This window comes from Chiloscyllium punctatum, chromosome 9 (genome assembly GCF_047496795.1).
Source record: "Chiloscyllium punctatum isolate Juve2018m chromosome 9, sChiPun1.3, whole genome shotgun sequence".
Lineage (NCBI taxonomy): Eukaryota > Metazoa > Chordata > Chondrichthyes > Orectolobiformes > Hemiscylliidae > Chiloscyllium > Chiloscyllium punctatum.
Window position 1 is genome coordinate 71,003,459 of NC_092747.1, and position 20,276 is coordinate 71,023,734.

The 20,276-nt window shown below is 42.1% G+C and overlaps 1 protein-coding gene across 2 annotated transcripts in view; it reads left to right on the forward strand.

The window, feature by feature from the left end:
- Positions 1-20,276, forward strand: part of LOC140481494 (beta-1,4-galactosyltransferase 3-like) — a 46,521-nt gene that overhangs the window by 22,436 nt on the left and 3,809 nt on the right. Inside the window, exons 3-5 of one of the 2 annotated variants that reach the window (XM_072577775.1) lie at positions 2,122-2,312; positions 16,059-16,181; positions 16,750-16,854. In XM_072577775.1, the coding sequence (XP_072433876.1) occupies positions 2,122-2,312; positions 16,059-16,181; positions 16,750-16,854 (419 nt within the window). The remainder of the gene's footprint in view (positions 1-2,121; positions 2,313-16,058; positions 16,182-16,749; positions 16,855-20,276) is intronic. The other variant, XM_072577776.1, reaches the window with a different exon arrangement.

Consider the following 20,276-nt stretch of genomic DNA (forward strand, 5'->3'; position numbering starts at 1 on the left):
AGCTTTGTCCTTCCCCTAGTATTGACATTGAGTTTTTATTTGAGGAGTTCCATCCTTTGCTCAGCTGTTTGACTGCAAGCATTCGCAACTGACTGTGGTATCATTGTAAATCTTTGATCTCATCCATTATTGGTAGTATTAATTAGTTCTGGCTAGACTTATCATATGATTTTGCAATTTGGCATGCATGTAGCCATAGAATCATACAGTACAGAATAGGCCCTTCAGCCCATGTCTGAACCAGCAAAAACTACTGAGTGTACACTAATCTCATTTTGCAGCACTTGACCACATCTTTGAATGTTATGATAACTGTGCTTGTGCCAGTTCTTTTGTTATAATCTACAAAGACTCTGCCAAATCTTACTTTTAAAAGGTTTTATTTCTCCATGCAAGGCTTCCCAATTAGTTTGTAAACTGCAATGTTTGGCTTTTGAGCTCCATGACAGCAATGGCTAGCAGACATCATTTGACCATAAAATACCCCTAATTGTTTTTGGACAGTAGCCTGCACTTTGAGGCCTGCTTCCTGCAGCAGTGGAAATGGTAAGCCTAGTGTGCGTTTCAAATATGAAATCTGCTCATCCTCTCCATTCCACAGCCTCTCCTTTTCATATTCTCTACTCAAGCACTCTTACTGGTCTACCTGCTCTCGTAAGTGTACTTTTATGCCTACTTCAGTCATAAATTGAACTCGTGCTATTGGTACCTCTCTGCTCTTCAGCCAGTTGAGAGAACTAGCTCCCTACAGTAACTCTAGTTCCACTATCAATCCCTTAAATTTTGAATACCCATGGGCCTTTCCTACAGCTTACTGCATGAGAAAAATGATCTCCCATCTGTGATTTCTCCACCACTGAATTTGTTCATTCTATCATCTTGGTTAAACTAACCCTGTAACTATCAGTGCTTCGACATGGGAGGTGACTGGGAGGACTGTGTGCAGCAAGTCAGCAGTATTGAATCAGACTGGGAGATTGGACCTGTGTGATAAGGCCAGCAGCAGCGGAGACAAAAACCAGAGACTGAGAACTGCTTCAACCTGTTTTTACCTGTCTGTCAAACTGTGATGTCACAGGAAGGAAGGTTTGTGATTGGTGGGTATTTCCTTCATGTCTCTTTTGGCCAACCAATTTAAATCCGAAGACATTATTGAGTAGAGTACAGTTAGGCAATTAATCTTTAGAAATAGTTAACCTCCAAATTAAATACATAGAAAACAGGTGGCTGTGCAAGTGATTTGTTGAAGTTGTAGTGTGTGGGAGCTAGTGGACACTGCAATCTACGACAAAACATATATCTGCAGCAAACATTGGCTGCTTGAAGATCTTCAACTGAATTACTGAGCTGTCTCAATTGCAGATACTACAATCCATCAGGGAGGAAATTACTGGGATATTGTTTTACCAGACAGTCACACCTCTTAGATGAATTACTTCAAGTTAGATCCTTCCTCGTGGATAAGAAGGTGTTACTAAAGTGAAGCAGGTAACCTCAATCCATCATCAATTTTCCAATATCAAAAGAAGACATGATCCCAAGCATTCCAGACTGGAGATGTTACATTTACTTTGAATTTTAAAAATCCTAAAGTTCTCTGCTTTTCTACTCCCCAATTGTTTTCAGCACTGACAAAAGCAAGGGAATGAGTGTTTTGCTTCATGTTTCACATTGATGTTGCATTAAGTAATTTAATTTTTGTGGTAATTATTCATTTTTTTTGAACAGGGTACAGCAAAATAGACAGCTTCATGTTTAATTTTGAATTAACAAGGGAAGAGTAAAACCAGTAGCTAACTTATTTTGAATACACAGTTAATTTGTGAGGTGCTGCTTTCAATCTTTGTAAAGGCAGTCACGATATCAAATTGTCACCAGAAAGTAATTTAACCTCACTTTTAGTAACTGGGAAATATATCATGAGTTTTGATTTAATGAAATTTTGCATTTCAGTTAACTTGCTTTTTTATACCCAATCTACGAATGAGTTATTGAGTTCTATGTATTCCACATTGTGTACCAGTAATTTATAGCGAGTTATTCTTGTGAATCAATTGGATATGGATTTCAATAATTTATATAAAATATGTTTAAATATAATAAAAGTTACTTCTCCATCAGACTGGAAATCGAACCTTTAATCGGGCAAAGCTGCTTAATGTCGGAGTGAGAGAAGCATTAAAAGATGAAGACTGGGACTGTCTGTTTCTACATGATGTTGATCTTATTCCAGAGAACGATTACAATCTATACATCTGCAATAAGAAATACCCCAAGCATGTATCAAGTGCTATGAATAAATTCAAGTACAGGTACTGAAAATTGCAAGATTACCCCTCTCTGGTTTTGTATGCATGTTCTGTTGTATTTAACACTGTTATCTTAAATTGAATGTTAGTATTATGCTTTTGGCTTTCAATGTTGTTCCAATGACTAAGGATTTAGCAAGGGAAGGTGATTTGATTTGTGAACTCATTGTCTGGATTTTACAGCCATCATTCATTAATATGTTATAATTACTGACAAATTACTGAAAGAAAGCAAATTTATGTAACTAGTGTATGGCATGAGCATTGACAGTTCACCACCACCTTCTGCAGGGCAACTAGGCATTAAATGCTGACCTAGCCAGTGATGCCTACATCCCATGAACAAAACTTGCTAAAAAATCTCCCGTCTGTCCTATCAATATTTATGAATCTCCTACACAAAGTGAGTGCTGAATCATATTGAATTGTATGTACCTTAAACAGGAAACCTGACCCCTCGTCTGGGGCCTGAAATCCTTCATTCGTGTTTTGAGTTGGACTGCTGCACATCAGCAGGAATGATATGATACTAGTCTAGGAGATGGATAACTGATAGGGGCTCAAAACTATAATTTGTAGCTCTACACTGAAGCTATGTGGATTGTATCATATTGATATCTCAAAGTGCCTGTTTTGTTTTCATGATTATTTCTTGTGCAACCTCACCCAACATTGTTAAATTGACTGGCCTATAGTTACTGGAAATCAGAAAACCATAAGACTTAGGAGTAGACGTTCTTGATGAAGGGCTTTTTGCCTGAAATGTTGATTTTCCTGCTCCTCAGATGCTGCCTGACCTGCTGTGTTTTTCCAGCACCACTCTAATCTAAACATTTGAGTCTACTCTGCCATTCAATGACCTCATCATGGCTGATTGGTCTTTCAACCCCATTTTCCAACTTTCTCTCTGTAACCTTTTGATCACCTTGGCAATCGAGAAATTTTGTTTTAAACATACTCAATGATGTGGCCTCCACCACTTTCTGTAACAACGAATTCCACATATTCATCACTGTCTCTGGCTAAAGAAGTTTCTCTTTATCTCCATTCTAAAGGGTCTTCCCTTTTACTCTTAAGCTGTGCCTTTTGGTCCTCGTCTCTTCCATCAATGGAAACATCTTCCCAACGACCACACTCTCTCTTTCCAGGCTGTTCAATATTCTTAGTTTTAATTTCCCCCCCGTCAATCCTTTTAAACTCCATTGAGTATAGTCTTAGTCCTCAGCATTTCCTCAAATGTTAAGCCTTTGATTCTTGGAATTATCCTTGTAAATCTCCCCTGGACCTGCTCCAGGGCCAATACATCCTTCCTAAGAAGTGGAGCCCAAAATTGCTCGTAATACTCTAAATGTGGTCTGACCAGAGCTTTCTAAAGCCTTTAGTCATATAGACGTACAGCATGGAAACAATCCTTCGGTCCGACTGGTCCATGCCAACCAGATATCCAAACCCAGTCTAGTCCCACCTGCCAGCACTTGGCCCATATCCCTCCAAACCCTCCTTATTCATATACCCATCCAAATGCCTCTTAAATGTTGCAATTGTACTAGCCTCCACCGCTTCCTCTGGCAGTTCATACCATCCTCTGTGTGAAAAAGTGGCCCCTTCAATCTCTTTTGTATCTGTCCCCTTGCATCCTAAACCTATGCCCTCTAGTTCTGGACTCCTCCACCCCAAGGAATTTTTTTTTACCCTATCCATGCTCCTCATAATTCTCTCTAAACCTCTAAAAGGTCAGCCCTCAGCCTCCAACACTCCAGGGAAAACAGCCCCAGCCTGTTTAACCTCTACCTATAGCTTAAATCCTCCAACCCTGGCAACATCCTTGTAAAATCTTTTCTGAACCCTTTCAAGTTTCACAAAATCTTTCTGATAGGAAGGAGACCGGAATTGCACGCAATATTCCAACAGTGGCCTAACCAATGTCCTGTACAGCTGCAACATGACCTTCTAACTCCTGTACTCAATACTCTGACCAATAAAGGAAAGCATACCAAACGCCGCCTTCACTATCCTATCTCCCTGCGACTCCACTTTCAAGGAACTATGAACCTGCACTCCAAGGTCTCTTTGTTCAGCAACACTCCCTAGGACCTTACCATTAAGTGTACAAGTCCTGCAAAGGTTTGCTTTGCCAAAATGCAGCACCTCACATTTATCTAAATTAAAATCCATCTGCCACTTCTGAGCCAATTGGCCCATCTGATCAAGGTCCTGTTGTAAACTGAGGTAACCTTCACTGTCCACTGTACCTCCAATTTTGGTGTCATCTGCAAACCTATTAACTATACCTCTTATGCTTACATCCGAATCATTTATATAAATGATGAAAAGTAGTGGATCCAGCACTGATCCTTGCGGTACTCCGCTGATCACGGGCTTCCAGTCTGAAAAACAACCCTCCACCTCCTCCACTACCCACTGCATTTAGATTCTAGTCCTCTTGAAATGAGTGACAACCTTTTCTATTTGTCTTCATAACTATAAACTCAACCTGTAAGTTTATCTAGAGAGAACCCTGGACTAGAACTCCTAAATCCGTTTGTACTTCAGACCTTCTGCATTTTGTCCCCCATTTAGAAAATAGTCCATTCCTCTCTTCTTCCTATCAAAGTGTTTGACCTCGTGCTTCCCCACATTGTATTTCATCTGCCACTTCTTTGCCCTCTCTCCTAAACTGTCTGAATTTTTCTGCAGTCTCCCTGCCCTCCACCTATCTTTGTCATCTGCAAACTTAGCCAGAATGTCCTCCATTCCTTCATCCAGATCATTAATGTATCAAGTGAAAAGTTCTGATCCCAACACTGACCCTTGTAGAATGCCACTAATCACTGGCTTCCATCCAAAGAAGCACACTTTTATTCCCACTCCCAGCCTTTTGCCAGACAGCCAATCTTCTATCCATGTTAGTACCTTACCTCTAACACCATGGGCCCTTTTCTAACTAAGCAGCTACCTGTGTGGCACTTTTTTTTCAAAGGCCTTCTTGAAATCCAGATAACATCCATTGGTTCTCCTTTAACCTGCTCATTATCTTCTCAAATGAATTCTAAGATTTGTCAGGTATGACCTCCCTTTAATGAAATCATGCTGACTTTGCCCTATTTTACCATGCATTTCCCAGTGTTCAGAAATCTATCTTCACAATGGACTCCAAACTCTTACCAACAACTAAGGTCAGGTTAATGGGCCTATAATTTCCTGTATTCCTTGCTCCCTTTAAACCAGGAGGGGCTTACATTAGTGATTTTTTTTTTTTCTCCTTGTCGTTTGGGACCCTCCCTGTCTCTCATGATACCTGAAAAGTCACTACTAAAGCCTTCACTATATCTTCAGCTATTGTAGCCCATCTGGTCCAAGTGATTTACCCATTTTCAGACCTTAGTTTTTTTAACATCTTCTCCTTGGTGAAGGCCACAGTGCTCATCTCTGCCCGCCGACTCTCTTGAACTTTTTGGGATATTACTCGTCTTCACTGTGTAGACTGACGCAAAGTAATTCTTCAGTTCCTCAGCCATTTTTGTTCCCCATTACTACTTTTCCAGCATCATTTTCCAGTGACCCAATGCACTTTTTTTTTGCCCTTTTTTATATATCTAAAACTCTTGCAGTCTTTCCTTGAAACATCTTGCACATTTGATTAATTTGCCACCAACTCATCCTATTGGACCTCCCCACATCCAGGAAAATCTGGAACACTATATATCCTAGTCATAGAGATGTACAGCATGGAAATAGACCCTTTGGCCTAATTTGTCTGTGCCAACCAGATATTCTAATCTCGTCCCATTTGCCAGCACTTGACCCATATCTGTTAAACCATTCATTTTCATGTGCCCAGCCTAATGATTTTTAATTGTTGTAATTGTGCAGCCTCCACCACTACTACTGGCAGCTTATTGCATACATGCACCACCCTCTGTGTGAACAAGTTGCCCCTTAGATCCCTTTTTAAATCTTTCCCCTCTCACCCTAAGCCCGTATGCCCTCTAGTTCTGGACTCCCCCACCCCAGGCAAAAGACCTTATCTATTTACCTAATCCATGTACTTCATGATTTCATAAACCTCTATAAGGTCGCTCCTCAGCCTCTGATGCTCCAGAGAAAACAGCCCCAGCCTATTCAGCCTCTCCCTTGCTCAAATCCTCCAACCTTGGTAACGTCCTTGTAAATCTTTTCTGAACCCTTTCAAGTTTCATAATCATCAGAAACTTGGAAGGATATTATGTTTGCAGGAAGTGACTTTGGTTGTGAATCCTGTCAGATTGCATGGATTGGTTGGAGAGGCAGTTAGAGACAGAGGAATTTACAAGGGTGAAATGGATGGCAGTTATCGGTCGGACAAAAAGCTGCTGATATAGTCAGGTTAATGGGTTAACTCCAGCAAAGGTAGGAGGGGTAGTCCGGTACTGCAGGAATCCTCTGTGGCTATCCTTGTTGCAAACAGTATGCTGTTTTGGAAAATGTATGGGGTGATGGACTCTTAGGGGAATGTAGACGAACAGCCAAGTTTCTGGTATCCAGACTGTAATGAGGGGTATGTCTCGTTCCAAACGATTGCATTGTGAGCGGGGTCTAGTCAGTGGCACAGACAGATTTCTGCAGCCAGCAGTGAAAAATCAGAATGGGCTGGTGCCAGGATCAAGGATATCTCCGATGGTACAGAATGTTTTCAAAGGGGAGGGGGACCAAGAGGAGGTACACACTGGAACTAATGACAAAGGAAGGGAAAGCAATAAGATTCTGAAGGGAGAATATAGAATGTTAGGCAGGAATTAAAAAAAAAAGGTCCTCTGGTGTAGTAATAGCTGAATTACCCCTCATGCTATGAGTTAGTGAGGGTAGGAATAGGAGGATAGAGCAGATGAATGTGTAGCAGAGGAGCTAGTGCAGGGGAGAAGGATTCATACTTTTGGATCATTGGAATCTCTTCTGGGGTAGAAGTGACCTGTCCAAGAAGGATGGATTCCACCTGAATTGGAAAGGGGCTAATATACTGACAGGGAGATTAGCTGGAGCTGCTTAGGATTTAAATTAGTGAGGGAGGGGGGAAGAGGAGAATAGAACCCAGGGAAATAGTGAGGAAAGAGATCAACCTAAGACTGGTACAGTTGAGAAAAGGAGTGAGTTAAACAGTCAGGGCAGGCAGAGACAAAGCAGAGAGCAAGGTTGGACTGATAAATTAAACTGCATTTATTTCAACGCAAGAGGTCTAACTGGGAAGGCAGATGAACTCCAGGCATGGTTAGGAACATGGGACTGGGATATCATAGCAATTACAGAAACGTGGCTCAGGGTTGGACAGGACTGTTCCAGGATACAAATGCTACAGGAAGGACAGAAAGGGGAGGTGGGCCAAGAGAGTAGGATGGGTGGCCTTTTTGATAAGGAACAGCATTCCTGCTGTACTTAGGGAGGATATTGCTGGAAATACATTCCGGGAAGTTATTTGGGTGGGACTGAAAAATAAGGAAGGGATGATCACCTTACTGGGATTGTATTATAGAACTCACTAATAGTAGGAAATTGAGAAACAAATTTGTAAGGAGATTTCATTTTATTTGTAAGAATAGTGGGTTGGTTCTAGTCAGGGATTTTAACTTTCCAAATATAGACTGAGACTGCCATTGTGTTAAGGTCTTGGGAAGGAGAGGAAGTGAAGTGGGCACAAGAAAAGTTTAAAAATGTCGATGTATCTACTCGAGAAAGTGCAAACACTGACGTGCTCTTGGAAAATAAGGTAGAGCAGGTGACTGAGGTGTCAGTGGGGGAGCACTTTGGGGCCAGCGACCAAAATTCTATTAATTTTAACAGAATATAGAACATTACAGCGCAGTACAGGCCCTTCGGCCCTCGATGTTGCACTGACCAGTCATACCAATCTGAAGCCCATCTAACCTACACTATTCCATGTATGTCCATATGCTTGTCCAACGACGACTTGAATGCACTTAAAGTTGGTGCATCTACTACCGTTGCAGGCAAAGCATTCTACTTTACTACTCTCTGAGTAAAGAAACTACCACTGACATCTGTCCTATATCTATCGTCCCTCAATTTAAAGCTATGCCCCCTCATGCTCGCCATCACCAGACTTGGAAAAAGGCTCTCCCTGTCCACCCTATCTAACCCTCTGATTATCCTTTATGTCTCTATTAAGTCACCTCTCAACCTTCTCTCTAACGAGAACAGCCTCAAGTCCCTCAGCCTTTCCGCATAAGACATTCCCTCCATACCAGGCAACATCCTCGTAAATTTCCTCTGCACCCTTTCCAAAGCTTCCACATCCTTCTTGTAACGTGGTGACCTGAACTGTACACAATACTCCAAGTACGGCTGCACCACAGTTTTGTACAGCAGTAGCATAACCTCAGTTCCGGAACTTGATCCCTCTATTAGTAAAAGCTAAAACACTTAACAACCCTGTCAACCTGGGTGGCAACTTTCAAGGATCTATGCACCTGGACACCAAGATCTCTCTGCTCATCCACACTACCAAGAATCTTACCATTAGCCCAGTACTTTGCATTCTGGTTACTCCGACCAAAGTGAATCACTTCACACCTGTCCACATCAAACCCCATCTGTCACCTCTCAGCCCAGCTCTGCAGCTTATCTATGTCTCTAACCTACAATATCCTTCATCACTATCCACAACTCCACCAACCTTAGTGTCGTATGCAAATTTACTAACTAGTGATGGTATAGGATAGACCAGATCTGAAAGTTGAAGTTCTACATTGGAGGAAGGCCAATCTTGATGGTATTAGGCAAGAACTTTCAAAAGCTGTTTGGGGGCAGATGTTTGTAGGTAAAGGGACGGCTGGAAAATGGGAAGCCTTCAGAACTGAAATAATGAGGGACCAGATACAGTATATGCCTGTGAAGATGAAAGGCAACGCTGGTAGGTGAGGGAAATGCTGGATGACTAGAGAAATTAAGGGTTTGGCTTTCTTAAAAAAAAAGGAAGCATATGTCCGGTATAGACAGCAGAGATCGATTTGAATCCTAAGAATATAAAGGCAGTGGCAGTATACGTGAGAGGGAAATGAGGGCAAAAAGGGGACATGAGAAAGCTTTAGCCAATAGGGTTAAGGAGAATCCAAAGGGATTTTATAAAAACATTAAGGATAAAAGGGTGATTAGGAAGAGAATAAGATCCCTCAAAGATCAGCAAGGCAGCTTATGTGTGGAGCTGCAGGAGATGGGAGAGATACTAAGCGAGTATCTTGCATCAGTATTTACTGTGGAGAAGAACATGGAAGATACAGAATGTGGGGAAATAGATGGTGACATTTCTAATATGGACACTTGTTTCAATGAGGAGATGCTGGATGTCTTGAGACACATAAAGTAGATTAATCCCCAGGACCAGAATAGATGTACCCTAGCTTCCCACAGAAGCTAGGGAAGTGATTGCTGGGCCCTTTGAGATATTTGTAACATAGTCATAGGTGAGGTGATGGAGGTTGGCTAATGTGCCACTATTTTAAGAAAGGTGGTAAGGAAAAGCCAGGGAACTATAGACTGGCGAACTTGACATCGGTGGTGGGCAAGTTGTTGGAGGGAATCCTGAGGGGTAGAATGTACATGTTTTTGAAAAGGCAAGCACAGATTAGGGATAGTCAGCATGGATTTGTGCATGAGAAATTGTCTCTCAAACTTGATTGAGTTTTTTGAAGAAGTAACATATGATTGAGGGCAGAGCGATAGACATGATCTATGTGGACTTCAGTCAGGCCTTCAACAAGTTTCCTCATGGGAGACTGGTTAGCAAGGTAAGGTCTCATGGAACTAGCCATTTGGATACAGAACTGGCTCAAAGGTAGAAAACAGGGTGGTGGCGAAGGGTTGCTTTTCATACTGGAGACCTGTGACCAGCGGAGTGCCACAAGAGTTGGTGCTGGGTCCACCGCTTTTCTTTTTATATAAATGAGTTGGATGTGAGCATAAGAAGTATAGTTAATAAGTTTGCAGGTGACACTAAAATTGGAGGTGTAGTGAATAGTGAAGAAAGTTACCACCGTACAACTGGATCTTGATCAGATGGGCCAATAGGTTGAGGAGTGCCAGATGAGTTAAATTTAGATAAATGTGAGGTGCTGCATTTTGGAAAAGCAAATCAAAGCAGGACTTGCACATTTGATGGTATCAGTGTGGTGCTGGAAAAGCACAGCCAGTCAGGCAGCATCTGAGGTGCAGGAGAATCGATGTTTCAAGCATGAGCTCTTAGGAATGGGGGGGTGGCACAAAGGGGCTGAGAGAGAAAAAGAAGAGGGGGTTGGGTGGAGGGGAAGGTAGCTGTGAATGTGATAGGTAGATGAAGTTGGGGGTGAATGTGATAGGTCAGACAGGAAGGTGGAGCGGACAGTTGGGATGGAAGATGAACATATAGGACTATTCAAGAGGGTGGTGCTGAGTTGGAAGGTTGGTTGTGGGATAAGGTGGGGGGGAGGAGAAATGAAGAAATGGGTGAAATCCACATTGATATCCATGTGGTTGGAGGAAGATGAGGCATTCTTCCTCCAGGCGTCAGGTGGTAAGGGTTTGGCAGTGGAGGAGGCCAGGACCTGCATGTCCAAGACTGAGTGGGAGGCGGAGTTATTGTTCAGTCAAGGGGCAGTGGGGTTGTTTTGTGCCTTTGTCCTGGAACTGTTCTCTGAAGCATTTTGCGAGCAGTTTCCTGTCTCACCAGTGTACAGGAGACCACATCAGGAGGCAACAAATACCATAGATGATGTATGTGGAAGTACAGGTAAGTTTTCTGACTAATGTGGGATGCTCCTTTTAGGCCTTGGGTAGAGGTGTGTGGGGTGGGAGGAGGAGTATGAATGCCGGATTTGCAAATGTTGGGTGGCGGGGAAGGTGCTTAGAGGGGAGGGTGGGTTGGTGGGGGGTGTGGACCTAACCACAAAGTCCCGGAGAGAATGGTCTTTACAGAACGCAGATAGGGGTGGGGAGGGAAATATATATCTGGTGATGGGGTCTGTTTGTAGCTGGAAATATTGGAGGATACTGCCACGTATCTGGAGGTTGGTGTGGTGGAAGGGTGTTCCCTCCTTGTTGCGGTTGAGGGGTGGAGTTAGAGGGCAGAATTGCGGGAAGCGGATGAGATGCGCTGGGGCACCAGTGACCATGTGGGAGGGGAATTTGCGTTCTGTGAAGGAAGCCATCTGGTATGCTCCGTGCTGGAATTGGTCCTCCTGGGAGCAGATGCGGTGGAGGAATTGGATAGAAGGGATAGCATTTTTACAGGAGATAGGGTAGGAGAAGGTGTAGCCCAGGTAACTGTGGGAGTCAGTTCGTTTGTAGTAGATGTCCGTGTTGAGTCGGTCACCGTTAGTGAGATGGAGTGGTCCGAGGTGGTCCAGGCAAACTTAAGGTCTGTGGAATATGTTCGTAAAGTTAATGAAATGTTCCACCTAGTGGGAACATCAATGTACTGGAGGAAAAGGTGGGGAATGGTGCCAGTGTAGTTGCAGAAGATGGACTGTTCTGCGTACCTGACGAAGAGACAAGCATAGCTGCTGCCCATGCAGGTGTTCATGGCTACCACTCCTGTAGAAAGTGGGAGGATTCAAAGGAGAAACTATTGAGGATGAGGACCAGTTCAGGCAAACAAATGTGTGTTGATGGAAGGGTACTGGGGGGGTCGACAGAAAGAAACGTAGGTCTTGGAGGCCTTTGGCATGGTGGATAGATGTGTGTAGGGACAGGATGTCTATGGTGAAGAGGCAGTGAGGGTGAGGGAAATGAAAGTCGTGGAGGGCATGGATGGTGTCCCGAATGTAGGTGGGGGGGGGGGGTGGAGGATTCTGGACCAGGGGACAGGACGGTGTCTAGGTACATAGAGATGAATTTGATTGGATAGGAGCATGCCGAAATAATCGACTAGGGCAGTCAGGTTTGTGAATTTTGGGTTGGGATTAGAACTGGTTCCCGTTTGAGGTTGGAGCTATGGTTGGGAGATTCCCTGAGGTGATGAGGTTGTGTTTGGTCTGGGAGATGATGGTTTGGTGATGGGAAGTGAGGTCATAGTCAAGGGGACAGTAAGAGGTGGTGTCAACTCATGGACAATGTGGATTTCACCAGTTTCCTCACTCAACCTTATCCCAGATCCATCCTTCCAATTTGGCACCACCCTCTTGACTTGTTCTACCTGTCCATCTACCTTCCAACCTATCTGCTCCACCCATCACCATTCCCTCCAACCTTTTCACCTTCACTCACAACTTCATCTATCTATCACATTCTCAGCTGCCTTTCCTAGCCCCCTCACATTAATTACTCTGCCCTCTTGGGCCAGCCCCTCATTCCTGACAAAGAGCTTATGCTCAAAACTTTGACTGTCCTGTTCCTCGGATACTGTCTGACCGGCTGTGCTTTTCCAGCACCACACTCTTTCACTCTTATCTCCAGCATGTGCTCACTTTCTCCCACTTAATAGTAAGATCCTGGGGAGTGTTGCTGAACTAAGAGACCTTGGAGTGCAGGTTCTTAGTTCCTTTTGAAAGTAAGGGTATAGGATAGTGAAAAAAGCATTTAGTATGTTTTCCTTTATTGGATATAACATAGAGTACAGGAGTTGGGAGGTCATGTTGTGGCTGTACAGGACGTCGGATAGACCACATTTAGAAAATTGCGTACAAATCTGATCTCCCTCCTATCAGAAAGATGCTGTGAAACTTGAAAGGGTTCAAAAAAGATTTACAAGGATGTTGCCAGGGTCGGAGGATTTGAGCTATAGGGAGATGTTGAATAGGCTGAGGCTGTTTTCCTTGGAGGATCCGATGCTGAGGGGTGACACGTAGAGGTGTATAAAATCATGAGGGGCATGGATAGGGTAAATACCTAAGGTCTTTTCCTTAAGGTGGGAAGTCCAGAATTAGAGGGCATAGGTTTGGGTGCGGGGGAAGACATAAAAGAGACCTAAGGGGCAACTTTTTAATGCAGAGGGCGGTGCATGTCTGGAATGAGCTGCCAGAGGAAGTGATGGTGGCTGGTACAATTACAGCATTTAAAAGGTATCTGGCTGGGTATATGAATAGGAAGGGTTAGAGGGATATAGACCACGTTCTGGAAAATGGGACTAGATTAGGTTAGGATATTGCATCAGCATGGTTGAATTGGACCGCAGGGTCTGTTCCTATGCTGTACCTCTCTATGACTCTGTATTTTCCATATTTTCGCAAACATTTGAAGCAACCTGCAATATAAGCTACCTGGACCATATAAATAGCTTGTGGCTAAAATAGTGTTTCCATGACCCAGGCTTGTCCAGATGACCCAGTGCCCAAAACGTGGCCGATCATGATTGCATATTCAGTCCCAAGGCCATTGCAAGATGATAAAACAGTAAATTTGAAGTTTACTGTAGAATTGTTCATTCAATCCACATGACTATTGATGTGGTAAGTCTGATATCACTGGTGGTCAACTTGGTAGAGGGGATTCTGAGAGACAGAATTTACATGCATTTGGAGAGGCAAGGACTGATTAGGGGATAGTCAGCATTGCTTTATGCATGGGAAATCATGTGACTCAAACTTGATTGAGTTTTTAAAATGTGACTAAGATGATGATGGACAGAGTGGTACGTGTTATCTACATAGACATTATTATTGACTTTGACAAGGTTCCACATGGTAGACTGGTTCGATCACATGGGATCAAAGGAGAGCTAGCATTTGGATACAAAGTTGATTTGCTGAAAGGAGACAGGCTGGTGGTGGTGGTTTTTTTAAGACTGGAGGCCTGTGACCAGCAGTGCTCCAGAGGGATTGGTGCTGGGTCCACTGGTTGTTATAGTTACATAAACTATTTGTATGAGAATTGAGGAAGCATAGTATATAAGTTTGTGGATGATGCCAAAATTGGTATCGTAGTGGACTGTGAGAAAGGTTATCTCAGATTACAAAGGGATTTTGGCCAATTGGACTAATGGCCAAGGAGTGGGAAGTGTAATTTAATCTGGATAATTGCAAACTCTTAAACAGTTAATGATAGGGCCCTGAGCGTTGTCTGACAGAGAAATTGTCAGGTACACAGTTCTTTGAAAGGTGTGTCACAGGTAGACGAGGTGGTAAAGAAAGTGTTTGGCAAGCTTGCCATCATAACTCAGATCACTTGAATATAAAAGTTGGGATGTCATATGGCTCTACAGGATAAGTTTGGTCATCCTGCTATAAGAAGGATATTAAATTGGAGTGCAGAAGCTATTTACAAGGATGTTACTGGGACCAGACAGCTTAAGTTGTAAGGAGAGGCTGGATAAGGTGGGACTTTTTTCACTGGAACATAGGTTGAGAGGTGACCTTCGAGGTTTATAAAATCATGAGGGGCACGGGTAAGATGAATAGCAAAGATATTTTCCCTAGGTTAGGTGACCTCAAAACTAGAGGGTATAATTTTAAGGTGGGAGGAAAAGACTTTGAAAGGGACCTGAGGGGCACGTCCCTTTCTTTTTCAGAGGGTGGTTCGTATGTGGAATGAACTGCTAGAGGAAATGGTAGATCCAGGTACAGTTACAACATTTTAAAAGACATTTTGACAGGAACATGAATAGGAAAGATTTGGAAGGATATGGGCCAAATGCAGGTTAATGGGACTAGTTTAGTTGTGAAAATTGGTCAGCATAGACAGGTTGTACAGAAGAGCCAGTTTACATGCTGCATGACAATATGACTCTGATAGACCCTGGATGGGCCAGGGTTTTAGGGGAGTGGAATACATGGGAGTAAATGTTCAATGGACAGACTGCATTCCTAAGAACGCTGAGCTGGACACCATTAGATTACTTACAGTGTGGAAACAGGCCCTTCAGCCCAACAAGTCCACACTGCCCCACCGAAGCGCAACCCACCCATACCCATACATTTACCCCTTACCTAACACTACGGGCAATTTAGCATGGCCAATTCACCTAACCTGCACATCTTTGGACTGTGGGAGAAAACCGGAGCACCCGGAGGAAACCCACGCAGACACGGGGAGAATGTGTGGAGTTTGCACAATCAGTCGCCAGAGGCGGGAATTGAACCCGGGTCGTTGGTGCTGTGAGGCAGCAGTGCTAACCACTGTGCCACCGTGCCACCCACATGTTCATACTTCCTTTAAGTGTTTGTGTGGCAAGGAATTGGAGAAGGCAAAAATTTGGGATGCAAGACAACTCACTTCTCACTGTTTCTGTTTGAATTTCACAGATAAGCTTAGAATCTGGGAGTCCAAAGACATGAAGGAAGATCTGCTAAACCTTTTCTAATACCTTCTCACAGACTTATCCAGTGAAATATTAGAATCCCACAAAAGAAATTTGAATAACTACTGTAACTGATCATGTGCCTAGTTACTGATTTCTATTGGTATTCACTGAAGCTGTCCTTTTCCATTTTCATACCACAATGAGCACTTTTAGCATGGTGTTATTGCAAATTAATTAGATATGAAATTACTAAATCACTTTTCAGTTTTTAAATATGCAGTGTATTCATGAATAGATTGCTCCATGTTTGATCAAACTAGGATACTAGAAAAGCTTGCTCCCTATCACAGAAAAAATAAACATTCAAAAGACACAAATCTGCGGATGCTGGAAATCTCAAACAAAAACAGAAGTTGCCAGAGAAACTCTGGTCTGGCAGCATCTACGGAGAGAAATCAGTCAAAATTTATGGGTCCAGTTGACCCTTCATAATTTTCAACTTAAAGTTTAATTCTTATTTGAGTTGATGCAGTTTTTTTTTATTCTAGATTACCGTATAAAATGTATTTTGGTGGTGTTTCAGCCTTAACTCCTGATCAGTACTTGAGGATTAATGGCTTCCCAAACACATACTGGGGTTGGGGTGGAGAAGATGATGACATCTCGGCTAGGTAGGGCTTGTTCATTGTGCTCATTCGTATAATTGTTGTTAAACCAATATACTTTTTTTGTGCAGTCTAAATTTCTATAGAGTTCTGTTGCAGTTATTAGAACGTGAATTTGGATTTAAGATTAATGAAATAGTTTCATGAAACCCCAGATCTAGTTATAGACTGATGTACAAGCAAAGTTAACACTTCTTCTTTCTTGATTTCATGGACTAGAATATGATGTTCTTTCTGTCCTAATATTTCATGTTTGTTTTCTTTGGAACTTTGTTTGGCTTATGGATTTTCCACAGAGCTGTTTTTGGCATTTATGTACCTTTTTTGATCTTCAGATTCAGGATTTACCTACCAATATATGTATATCAATAACAGATACATGAAATTTGTTGGGAACGGTGACTTAACTTTGCCAGTGAAGCTTTCATTTCCCAGACTTGTGAAAAGTAAAAGTCACAGATAATTTCATCTAAAGGCTTCTTATCATCAGTAGTTATGCAGACTATGTAAAGATTGGTTAGCTTTTGAAGAACTTGTATTAATATGATTTTAATTTCTTTTAACTTTAATTTAGGATTTATTTAGCAGGAATGAAGATAATTCGTACTCCCCTCTCCCTTGGACATTACAAAATGATATCTCACAAATTGGATGTGGGTAATGAAAAAAATGAGAAAAGGTACTTTCAGAGTGATGTTAATCTGTACACCAAGCTTCACAATAACAACATTTGTGTTAAAGAAAGTTAACTGGAGTTTTGTCATCAGTGACTGGAATTTAAAACATTAATTGAGTATAAAACACTGACTTATTTCATTTTTTGTTAAAAAAAACAGTATTAATTAATTTTTCAGACTATTTAGTTAAGCATTTGATGGAAGGGTCAAGTACTCTGAGTATGAGCATAAAAACATAAAATACAGGGAAGGAGTAAGCCATTCAGCCCTTGGAAACTGCTTCGGCATTCATGGCTGATCATCCAACTAAGTACTCTGTTCCTGCCTTTTCTTCCCAGTAGAAACACAAGTAACTAGTATTCAAAGATAGGATAAAGGGGATGATGAAGAGAAGCAAAAACAGTATAATGAATGTAGCATAGATTAAGCTATTTTAGACTGGTAATGTTGTCGTATCTATGCAGAAGCTATTATACTATATTGCATTTTGCACCTGGTAATTTCTTCTAGTCATGAGCAGAGAAGCAAAGAAAATTATGCTCCCATTTATCTTGCCTTTCACGTTGATGCTCAAGTTTCCAGCTTTCAACACTCTTGTGTCTCTCTAAAATTTCCTGGCAAGTATTGTAGGGAGAAATATCAAAGAAGGGTCTCTAGTTCTATGTTAAGCAGTGCAAGTGACCTTTATCTCGAGCTCTTTTACCATACTGTGAGAGGCCAGAGACTGCTGCACCTCTGGCTTTGGCTTGGGGCACAATTGTGCCTTAATTACAGCTCTGATTAGAGAAGAGGTCAAGGCACTCTCTCTAACTTTCCCCAGCTGAATTCAGCGTTTTTATACCTTTCACATTCGATAATTGCATGCAATATTGATGTCATTGTTAGCAATATCCCCCAACCTATGCATCAGATCCATTAAAAACATAATCAATGATGGACAACTCTATGGAGAGCCTTCAGTCCTCTCATAATCTCATGATATTTACCAGATATCTCCATCTGTCTTTGGGGATCTTACAATGTACCTGACAGTTCGTTGTGTTAATTGCCAATAACATAAACACTTATCACCTGAGGACTCTTGCAAATTCTCTACAAACTTTCCTGCAGAAGAGTAAGAAGGACATTCATTTCTGCCAATTGTTGTGAAGTCTTTAAAATCAATTCTAGTATAAAGTAACTACAATTCTGTGACATAGCTGATTGGGACCAACTCCTCTCTCACTTCAGCTGGAGATCAAACAAACAGTCCTTCAGACTTGCAGTTGCAATTACAACCCCCTGTATTCTCATTGTATGAGAGTTTTAAACCAGAGCTTAGTTCTTGAATGAATTTTTACTGTTTCTGCTCTAAATACTTTGTTATTAATTTGCTTTTAACAAAAAGCATCTATTCAAATTCCACCAAGGGTGAAATTCCATCACTTTACAACTTTACCACGTCATTAAACTTATTTAGATTCCAGAAATAACTAGGAGACATAACCAAATCTTCACTCTGTATTTTGTCTTCTGTCTCTGTCACTCTTCCCTTTATCTTTTGTAACCTCTTGCTCTTTGAGGCTTTCTGTTAACATTTTTGTTGCTCCATCTTACCTGCCATTGAGGGGGCCTCTTTCTACAGTGTGTGATTGGCTGCTCATAAATATTTAACTAAACCTCTGCATGGATGCTTGTGGGTTGCATTTCACAATACTCACTCATTAAACGTACCTAATAATAACAATTACCCAAAGAATCTAGATTGTTGTGGGATTGTACTTTTCCTTTTTTCTGAATGACAAACTTACGACTGTAGCTAAACTAGGCCTTTCAAAAGGCCTTTGGGGTGGCATGGTGGCTCAGTGGTTAATGTTGCTCCCTCATAGCGCTAGGGACCCGGGTTTGATTCCAGCCTCAGTAACTGTTGGTATGGAGTTTGCACATTCTCACTCTGTGTGTGTTTCCTCCGGGTGCTCCAGTTTCCTCCCATAGTCCAAAGATGTGCAGGTTAGGTGAACTGGCCATGCTAAATTGCCCATTGTGTTTAGTGATGTGTAGGATGGTGGATTATTCAGGGATAAGTAGAGTAATTGAGTAATAGGGGAATGGGTCTGGGTGGGATGCTGTTTTGGAGGGTCGGTGTGTACTTGATGGGCCGGAGGACCTGTTTTTACACTGTTGGGATTCTATAAAAATTCTGTGGTGGAAAAAAAGTGCCCCTCTAAAATGCTTGTTTTGAAGTGCTTGTTTAGAGAAACTCCAGTAAATTCCCTAATGTTTCTTCTCACCAGGACCCTTTCATAACTCCCGTGGGACCTTTTGTCCAATAATTCTATGTATGAAGAACACAAGTCTGACTGTGAACATCTATACATAGCTGCCAATTCTTTTTGGCCATCAGTTTTTAAAATGCCCCAGGCGGCCACCTTATCAATTTTAGTCATGGGCTGCTGCAACAGAAAGCAAATGGAGACTTTGTTAGCTCTTTGGATGGATTCAAAGTGGGTACTTCTGTTTGAAGTCAATTTTAAAATCTTGAAATCAAAACTGTACATCTGTTGCACATTAGGAAAGAAGCTTGGATCTAGTTTTCAAGGGATTATGCACCAACCAAATACATTACTTCCTGGTTAATAAGTGACTACTTGTAGTTCTATTATTAACTTTAGGGTTAATGATGTAGCACCACTAGAATCACAGAGATGTACAGCATGGAAATAGACCCTTCGGTCCAACCTGTCCATGCCAACCAGATAGACCCACCTGCCAGCACCTGGCCCATATCCCTCCAAACCCTTCCTATTCATATACCCATCCAAGTGCCTCTTAAATGTTGCAATTGTACCAGCCGCCATCACTTCCTCTGGCAGCTCATTCCATATACGTACTATTCTGTGTGAAAAGGTTACCCCGTAGGGGTCTCTTATATCTTTCCCCTTGCACCCTAAACCTATGCCCTCTTGTTCTGGACTCCCTGACCCCAGGGAAAAGACTTTGCCTATTTACCCAATCCATGCCCCTCATAATTTTGTAAACCTCTAAGGTCACCCCTCAGCCTCTGCTCCAGGGAAAACAGCCCCAGTCTATTCAGCCTCTCCCTATAGTTCAAATCCTCCAACCCTGGCAACATCCTTGTAAATCTTTTCTGAACCCTTTCAAGTTTCAAAACATCTTTACGATAGGAAGGAGACCAGAATTGCACACAATATTCCAACAGTGGCCTAACCAATGTCCTGTGCAGCCGCAACATGACCTCCCAACTCCTGTACTCAATACACTGACTAATAAAAGAAAGCATGCCAAATGCCGCCTTCACTATCCTATCTACCTGTAACTCCACTTTCAAGGAGCTATGAACACTCCCTAGGACCTTACTATTAAGTGTATAAGTCCTGCTAAGATTTGCTTTCCCAAAATGTAGCACCTCGCATTTATCTGAATT